Source organism: Sycon ciliatum, chromosome 11 (genome assembly GCF_964019385.1).
Source record: "Sycon ciliatum chromosome 11, ocSycCili1.1, whole genome shotgun sequence".
Classification (NCBI taxonomy): Eukaryota; Metazoa; Porifera; class Calcarea; order Leucosolenida; family Sycettidae; genus Sycon; species Sycon ciliatum.
In genome coordinates, this window is record NC_088653.1 from 2390045 (window position 1) to 2398935 (window position 8891).

Here is an 8891-nt window from a genome sequence, read left to right on the forward strand (position 1 = left end):
AGAGGTAGGCAGCTGGTTCCAAATTGGGATGACGGAGTGGGGAAAGGCTCGGCTCACATTGGTCCGGGAATTGGCAGGAAGAACATTCTGTAACTGATGGGGATGCACAGTGGACAGTCGTACAGCCTGGCGGGTGAGGCGTGTGGTCCTGGGTTGGTGTGTCGGTGGAGCCATTCTCGAGAGAAAAGTGGGAGAATTATCGCAAAGGGCTTTATACAGGAGGCAGAGGGCAGCGATGGTGCGGCGAATTATGAGGCTAGGAAGCCAGCATTGCGGATGTATTGCCTTGATGGCTCGCTCCTGCACCCAGTCCAGCCGATTCAAGTGGGAAGGAGCTGCCCCCATCCAGACGATTGGGCAGTACTCCATAACCGGCCGGACAAAGGCTTTGTAGGCTCGAAGCCGGGCAGGAATAGTCAGCAAGTGAAATGCCTTGCGCAAGGCTCCAAGTCTCTGCGTTGCTCGGACTACAACTGTTCGGATATGCTGCCTGAATTTTAGCTGATGGTCAAACGTGACGCCGAGTACTTTGATGGAGGGCTGCTCCTCGACAGGAGTTCCATTGAAGACAATGGGGGGTATTGGCCAGTCCCGACGATGGTGGGAAATTGTAAGGGCCTGAGATTTGGCTGGCTCGAACTGCACTTTCCAATCCGAGCCCCAACTGGATACAAGGTCAACAGCAGCCTGGAGTACTCTAGCGTTGTCAGGAACAGCAGCGAGCGTTGCAATTTCGGCGTATAGGGTTGTGTCATCGGCGAATGAGGCAAGGTTGGAGCCGATTGGGAGGTGGTCTTCAAGGTCGTTGACGTAGACCAAGAATAAGGTGGGGCCCAGGATACTGCCCTGTGGCACCCCAGCCTTAACTGGGCGTCTGGCTGATGTCTGGCCGGAGATGAGGACTTGAAGTGTGCGGTTGCAGAGGTAGTCTTGGAGCCACCGATGCAGGTCTCCCGAGATGCCATACACTCTAGCCTTGTGCAACACACCAGTGTGAGACACCCGGTCAAATGCTCCAGCAATGTCGATGGCCAGCACTCGAGAAGCTCCTTTATCTCCGGCGGTGTGCACCCACTGGTGGTGGAGAGCAGTCAGCAGGTCTGCTGCACTGTGGCCGCGACGGAAGCCAAATTGCCGTTCTGACAGGACCTGATTCGTCTCCATGAAGTTGCTCATTGCCCTGTTGACTATGGTCTCCATGACCTTCGAGAGGATGTTCAGTAACGACACTGGTCGATAGTTTGATGGCGACGATTTAGACTTGCGCTTGTGGACTGGACCTACGTTTGCAACCTTCCACTGTTGTGGCTGGATGCCGGAGCGAAGACAGCATGTAAATATTTTTGAAAGTGGCCGTGCCAATTCTGCAGAGCAAGCTTTCAAGACGCGGGCAGGTATCCCATCTGGACCAGTGGCCTTGGTGGGGTTGAGCTGGCGGAGAGTTCGCTCGACTGTGGTCTCGCGAAACCGGACGGTGCAGAGGTTGCAGTCAGTACGTGGTCGGACGTGAGGAAATGGAGCGGATAGGTCGTCTGCCCCTAGACTGCATTTGTTGGCGAAGTGTTCGGCCATGCACTCTGCTTTGCTGCGGTTGGTGTCGTGCTCCGTACCATCGGTGCTGCGGAGAGTAGGTATGGATGGGCTGTTTCCGTGGCCAGAGGCCTTCTTGATGGTTCGCCACCATTCACCAGACGCCATACACCCAGAGGCTAACTTCTGCGCCAGGCTTGCTGTGAATGCCTGCTTGGCAGTTGCCAGGCAATGGTTAGCCGAGTGCTTGGCGACATTGTAACGGGCTTGCAGCTGGGCACTTGACCGGTCGGCGCAGAGTCTCCTCCATGCTCTTTGTTTCTGTGCTACAGCCTCAGTGCATTCCGGTGTCCACCAAGAGGGGTTAGATGGTTTCATGCACAACTGCTTAGACGGTATGTATCGGCGCATTCCTTCCAGAATATTCTGGGTCAAGTGCATACACATTGCATCAGGATCATCACTGACAGTGGACTGCCAATCTGTTGTTCTAAAGAAGTGGCGGAGTCTGTCCCAGTCTGCGCGTTGGTAACGCCAGACAGTTCTGGTCACTGGTGGTTCCTCTGCTGTGCTTACATGAAAGTCAGCTTGGACACAGGCATGGTCAGAGTTTCCCAGAGGTGCTAAGGTATTGACGGTCGCATCTCCCGGTAGGTCAGTCATTATTAAGTCGAGTGGGTTAAGGCCCCTGGTGGGCTCATGCACGTGCTGCTCCAAGCAGTGAAAAGCACACATGTCTTCAGTGTACACACCTGCATGAGTTGTCTTGGTGCTGCCGAGCCAATCCACGTTGTGTACGTTAAAATCTCCAGCCAATACCACATATTGACAAGATTTACGGACCAGGTCTATGCCAGCACTGATGGCTTCAAGGGTACTGATGTCATTGTCGTGGCAGGAGCCAGAGCGATATGCAGCACACACAGCCACTGACTTCTTATCCACAGTTCTGACACTCAGCCATATTAGCTCCTCATTACCGACCTGGATGTCATCGAGTTCTCGGAGGGCCAGACTGGCTTTAACCCAAACCGCAACTCCTCCTCCATGAGCTGTTCGATCCTTCCGCAGTGGGGAGTAGTACCCAGGCAAGGACAGTTCGGAATCAGTAGCCTTCTCAGGGGTTAGCTTGCTCTCTGTGACAATGGAAATGTCAGGTTGGTGAACGTGTACAGCATGGTGAAAGTCACCAAGTTTACTCAGTAGTCCAAATGTGTTCGTCAGCAGGATCCGAAAGGATCTAATTGGAGCTTTGAGCTTGAGTGTCGGAGGATTCGAAGAGAGCTTCACTGTGTGAGCCGGACAAGGTGTCCCCCTTTGGAGCATCACTGAGAGTGTCACTGTGTGAGCCGGACAAGGTGTCCCCCTTCGGACGCTCACGGTGGCGCCAAACCCGCGCGTACAGTGGGCGAGGCCAAATGTTTGGAGCAGTGGCGATTTCAAGGTCAGTCGCATCGATCATCAAGCGGGCAGACACTTTCCCATCTTCTGTGGTGTGTATGCTGCACTGGTGAACCTTCACCGGTTTGTTTACTGCTGCAGAGCGTTGCTCAGTGAATTCCTTGACACTTTCTTCACTGCTATGTGAGTTCAAATTGCCCACATAGATTACGGCTTTCTTCACTCTGTGAGGTTCGTTTGATACCAGTTTCCATGTGTCATCCGTGATTGGCTCTAGCTTCAGTGGCTTGGGCTTGACAGTGGGGCGCTCAATTGCCTGGGACTTGTCCTCATCCTCGGTTGACGTTTCATGGTCACTGGCAGGGTCACCCACGCTACGGGAAGTGCTACGGTGTTCGTCTGCATCAGTGGTACACGTGGCAGCCTGGCCTGCGCGAGTACGGGTACGCTTGCTGGTCCTTCCCGCTGTACTCTCCATCGTACGCTGGCTGTGCTGGTTGTGGGCAACTGCTGGAGGAGTCAGGGGAGAAGCACTTGCTGCGACAATGGCGGACTCCCTGAGGGCGACAACCTCCTCGTTCAGGCCTGCAATTTGCCTCGATAAATCATCGATCCTATTCTTTAGTCGTGTCTCGCGGTCTGCGGACTCCGTCACAAATGTTGCCAGCGTCTTTACTACGTCTAAAATCGAAGACTCGATCCCGGGGAGGGAGCACAACAATTTTACCTCCGAATCCGTCAGCCCGCGAACGGCAGCTTTTGCTGGAGGCATGGCGGAGGTAGGCCAAAGCTATCCGATGTCTACCTAGTTTCCTACTACTACTACTATACCTAATGTTTGAAACCAGGCCGGCCTGATGCCGGTTTCCTGGCGAGAAACTGTGGGAGCCTCAGAGCGCGAAAACCTGCACCCTGCTCCAAAGTTTGAAAACATCGTGTGTATGCACTCATGCATGCACTTTGTGTTCCTGTGTCCCGACATGCTTCCGGGACCCAGGCCGTTCTGCACGCATGCAGATTTGCTCTTGTGTTCTTGTTGTGTCTGGACGAAGTTTGCAAGGAGTGGTGTCTTGCGCTTATCTTTGCTTTCACTCTCTAAACCATGTAAATATTTAATATAGTCTATTTTAGAACTCCTTGTGCGAGTTGTGGTGTCCGTGGGTTTGTAGTGTGGGTGTAGTTCCCCAGCAAGTGGTACCGAAACCCGGCCTAGTTTGATTTGCTGTTGTACGAGCTTAGAGTATGTCTGGATCGGCGAGTTCGTTGCCTCGAGTGAAATGTTTCACGGGTGGTCGAGGAGAGGACTTGGAAGTCTTTCTGACAAAGTTTCAGCTCACGGCAGGTCATCATGGTTGGACCAACAAAGCCCAACGTGCCGCGCAGCTCCCCATGTTCCTTGAGGGCCAAGCGTTTGTCGTCTGGAACCAGCTGAGGGACAGGGACAAAAAGGATGACAAGACTATTGCTTCGGCATTGAGATCGGCCTTTGGCCTGACGCCGGCACAGGCGTATTCTCAATTTGTGAAGCGTATCCTACGTGTGGATGAGAGTGTCGACGTCTATGTGTCGGATTTGCGCCGGCTTCTGGCCACCAGTGGACACATGGAAACTTACGATGGCAGGGACCCTCTGCTGCTCGAGCAGTTCCTCGCTGGTTTGCCACCAGATTTTGCTCTCCAGCTGAGAATGCAGCTGGCGATCAACGACCTGACCCTGGCCCAGTGTGTCGGCCAGGTGCGGACCCTGCGCGCCTCTCAGAGTTTGCCGAGACCTGCTGGCAGCGTTGTGGCCAGCGCATCGGGAAGTCGTTCAACAGTGACGTGCTATCACTGTAAGCAGCCAGGTCACAGGAAACCGGATTGTCCCCAACGTCAACGGCCATCGTCACACAAGGGTGGCAATGGAAGTTCTGGCGCTAGTGGCAGTGGCAATGGTGGTCAGTCTGGTGGTAGTGGTCGGAAAGGCCCGAAGTGTTTCAAGTGCCAAGAGCCAGCATCGACTGGTTGTCTGGCCGCTACTGTTTCACCGGTACCCCGCGCAGTTTCGCCTCTGCCGCGCATCATTGTTGACGTGGTGTCTGGTGAGACGACCCATGAGTACGGTGCTGCTATCGACAGCTGCTCAACCCAGTCGTTTGTCGCTGCCCACGTAGTGTCAGCCCTCAACCTGGATGTGTCCCCGTGTTCCAGCTCCATAGTGAGTGTCACTGGCGATCCGGTACCGGTTCTCGGCTCCGTATCCATGCGGCTTGGCCGCCACAGCGCTGCCGTCCAGCTACCGGACACGGAATCGGCATTTCTCGTGGTGGACGATCTAGCGTCAGTCGACGCAGATGTTCTTCTTGGTGTGGACATTATCTCGGGCCATGGTGGTGTCGTCTTGCAGTATGATGAATTGACCGGCCAGCTGTGCAGGGCTCAGTTCGGGAGTCTGCCTGAGACACCTAGCGTGCCGCCACCAGACAGCAGCAGTAGTAAGAATTTGTCTCGTCATGTGACAATATCTGAGGAGAATGGTGTGGTGCGCCTTGATATGAGTGATGGCACCGCTACCTTCAATCCAGCAGACGGCTACTGGGAAATCGCATGGAGGTGGTCCGCTGGTAATCCCCCCAAAGACCGAGTCGGTAGTGGTCTCGGTGAATACTCACGCAAGAAGCTCTCTGAGGAACAAGAGCAGCTGTTTCGAGCTGAGGTGCAGATGTGGATTGACCAAGGATGGCTAGTACCACACGATGCTGAGGTGCATGGTTCACCCATTGCAGTCTTGCCACTGCTTGCTAATTGTCAGGAGCACAAACTGTCGACTCCCGTAAGGCCTTGCCTTGACTACCGTGCTCTCAACCAGCTCATTGTGTCAAACCCCGGCAATGATGTGCCGGTCTGTCCCGAGAAAATCCGTGAGTGGCGTCAACGTCCCAGTGAGTCCACTGTTCTCGACATTCGGAAAGCATATCTCAACATCCGTGTCCATCCCAGTTTGCTGCCATACCAGACCGTCCTTTGGCAGGGGAAGACGTACGTGATGGAGCGCATGGGCTTTGGGCTTTCAGTAGCGCCCAAACTCATGGATGCTATCGTGAAGTATTCACTCCGAGACTTTGGTTCGGCTGACAACTTCATCGACGACATTGTCGTACCTTGTAACCAAGCGGATGCAGTAGCTGATTGTCTCACTTCCTATGGCCTGCCTACAAAACCTGCCGTGCCGTTCCCAGTTGCCACAATTCTCGGTCTGCAACTCTCTGCGGACGATAGTGGCAAGCTGTCCTGGAGGAGACGACAAGATGTCGATCTGAGCGAATCACCATTGATGAAAAAACGTGATGTGTTCAAGTGGTGTGGGAAGGCAACCAGTCACTACCCCGTAGCATCATGGCTGCGTCCACTGTGTTCGTGGATGAAGCGCCTGGCATGTGCTACCGCTGCACCCTGGGATCAACCGTTGCCGGATGACTTGCAACGTCTCTGCGAGGACGCTTGCAAGCGTGCCCTGCAGGAAGACCCTGTACACGGTGTGTGGTCTGCCCCTGCTGGAAATGATTGGTCTGTCTGGTGTGACGCATCCGACATTGCTTACGGCTGCGTGCTGAATGCGAACGGTCATGTGGTGGAGGACCAGGCTTGGCTCCGGAAGGAGGACGACCGCCGACATATTAATGTGGCAGAACTGGACGCTGCTGTGAACGGTCTCTCTCTTGCAGCCAAGTGGAACTTGTCACGTGTAACGCTGTACACTGATTCCAAGACTGTCTATGGTTGGCTCTCTGGCAAGCTGGAGGCATCGCATCGCGTCAAAGTTGGTGGATTGCAGGAGGTCGTGGTTCAGCGCCGCCTGCAGATCTTAGACGACATGGTGGAGGCCACAGGTATGAGCGTGTCTGTCCAATGGGTGCCGTCGGCTAAGAATCTCGCTGACCGTCTTACCCGTGTTCCCAGCCAATTTGTGCAGTACTGGAAGACAGTGCAGAAGTCCAAGACTCCGTCCGTAAGTGCTGCCGCTCCTGCGGTACCTCGCTGTGTGCCCTTGTCAGAAATCGCGGCACAACAACAGCTAGATTCGGTGATCCATGCGACTATTGCTGAACTGTCTGCTGGTGGAGATGTGTCCGCTACGGAATTCGCCAGGGTGAAGTCGCAGCTCACGACTTGTGACGGCATCTTTTTCCGTACTGTCAAGCTCCCGCCCAACGATGTCAAGTGTGTTCCGGTGGTACCTGTTTCCTTGTGTGATCAGGTCGTCAGCTCTGCTCATGAGTCCACTGGTCACAGCAGTTGGGAGACTACTTACCAGTTTCTCCGGTCTACCTGTTACTTCCCGTGTATGGCTGAGGCTTGTCAGCGGTTTGTGCAGCAGTGTCCCCAATGTGCAGCTGCCAATGCTGCCAAAGGTCCCTGTGCTCCTCCTACTCGTGCAGTTATCGCCGATGGTCCCTGGGATGTTGTCCAGGTCGACACACTGGAGCTTGGTGGCGGCAACTCGTACCATTGCGTCTTAGTGTGTGTTGACACCTTCACCAAGTGGGTGGAGGTGGTTCCCCTTCGGCATCATGATGCTGCCAGTGTTGCTCATGCGCTCGTCTCTGTTTGTGCTCGGTGGGGTCCGCCCCGGTTGCTTCGCTCCGACAATGGCACAGAGTTTGTGAATGCCATCACTGATGCGCTGTTTTCGAGGTTTGGCATCTCCGTGCAGCGTGGAGCAATCCGTCACCCTCAGTCGCAGGGATCTGCTGAGCGGTTCAACCGCACCCTGCTCACGTTGATCCGGAAAGTGCTTACCGACGCCGCCGACTGGAGGGCCGAGTTGGATTTGCTCCTTTATCACTACCGGATTCGATCCCATGCCGTTACAAAAATTCCACCGATGCATGCCATGTGTGGCTGGACGCCACGAGATCTGATTGTTGAGAGTGTGACTGATCCGGTCTCTCTGAGTGCATGGGTGGATGGCCTCGCGCAGCGTAGTGCTCGTATCCGTGATCACCTCGATGCTGCTTTGTCCGCTGTCGATTTCCAGGAATCCGATTGGCAGTGCCCGTACGCTGTCGGGGAGAACGTCCTCTTTCGTCGTCCTGCGCGTCACCAGAAGTGTCTGTCGCCATTCGAATCTGGCTGGCATGTGAAGCACCTAGTTTCCCCATCCACTGTTGTCATTGCCCGTACCAATGGTCAGGGTGAAAAAGTCGTCAACATTGGCTTGCTCAAGCCCGTCTATCATGCTGCTCCTCCGGGGGATGATTTGCTCATTCCTGATGCTGCTGCTCTGAATGCTGTCCCGGTTGTTCAGCGAGCGCTGCGTGACCGATCTGCCTTACAGCCTCCTGTGCGTTTTCGAGACACTGGTTCTGCATGAGTTTGCTTTTGTTGCAGCTCGTTCTGAGCAGGGTTTTTTTGTGTTTTGCTTTTCCCTTCTATTTCTTTTTCTTTCTTTAGTGCTCTTCATTGCTGTGGTGTCCATCATGTGGCCAACAGAGGGAGGGGTGAAATGGAGTATCCCGTTGTACCCTTGTGCTGCAAGCATTCCTTATGTGCGCTGCCTAGTAATCATTGTCACGTGCGTGCGCATGTGTATGCTGTTCCGTGTATGCACTCATGCATGCACTTTGTGTTCCTGTGTCCCGACATGCTTCCGGGACCCAGGCCGTTCTGCACGCATGCAGATTTGCTCTTGTGTTCTTGTTGTGTGTTGACGAAGTTTGCAAGGAGTTGTGTCTTGCGCTTAGCTTTGCTTTCACTCTCTAAACCATGTAAATATTTAATATAGTCTATTTTAGAACTCCTTGTGCGAGTTGTGGTGTCCGTGGGTTTGTAGTGTGGGTGTAGTTCCCCAGCAGTCATGCAGATCGAACCGTTTAAATAATTAGATGACGTGAGAAGTGCCGTACTTATTTGAGTGTGTACAAGTTGCCTGTAAATGAATTACCCTCATTGAAGCTGCACGAGGGGTCCTTCACAATTTTG

The 8891-nt window shown here is 54.1% G+C and overlaps 1 protein-coding gene across 1 annotated transcript; it reads left to right on the forward strand.

Moving 5' to 3' along the window:
• The first annotated feature begins 4173 nt into the window (after window positions 1-4173).
• LOC135827680 (uncharacterized) lies at window positions 4174-8283 on the forward strand. The gene has a single exon (XM_065340135.1). The coding sequence runs from the start codon at window positions 4174-4176 to the stop codon at window positions 8281-8283; it is 4110 nt and encodes a 1369-aa protein (XP_065196207.1).
• The last annotated feature ends 608 nt before the right edge of the window (window positions 8284-8891 follow it).

Bases quoted from the DNA above. Each gene is read 5' to 3' on its own strand.
- LOC135827680 (XM_065340135.1), top strand. From the start codon at position 4,174: ATGTCTGGATCGGCGAGTTCGTTGCCTCGAGTGAAATGTTTCACGGGT.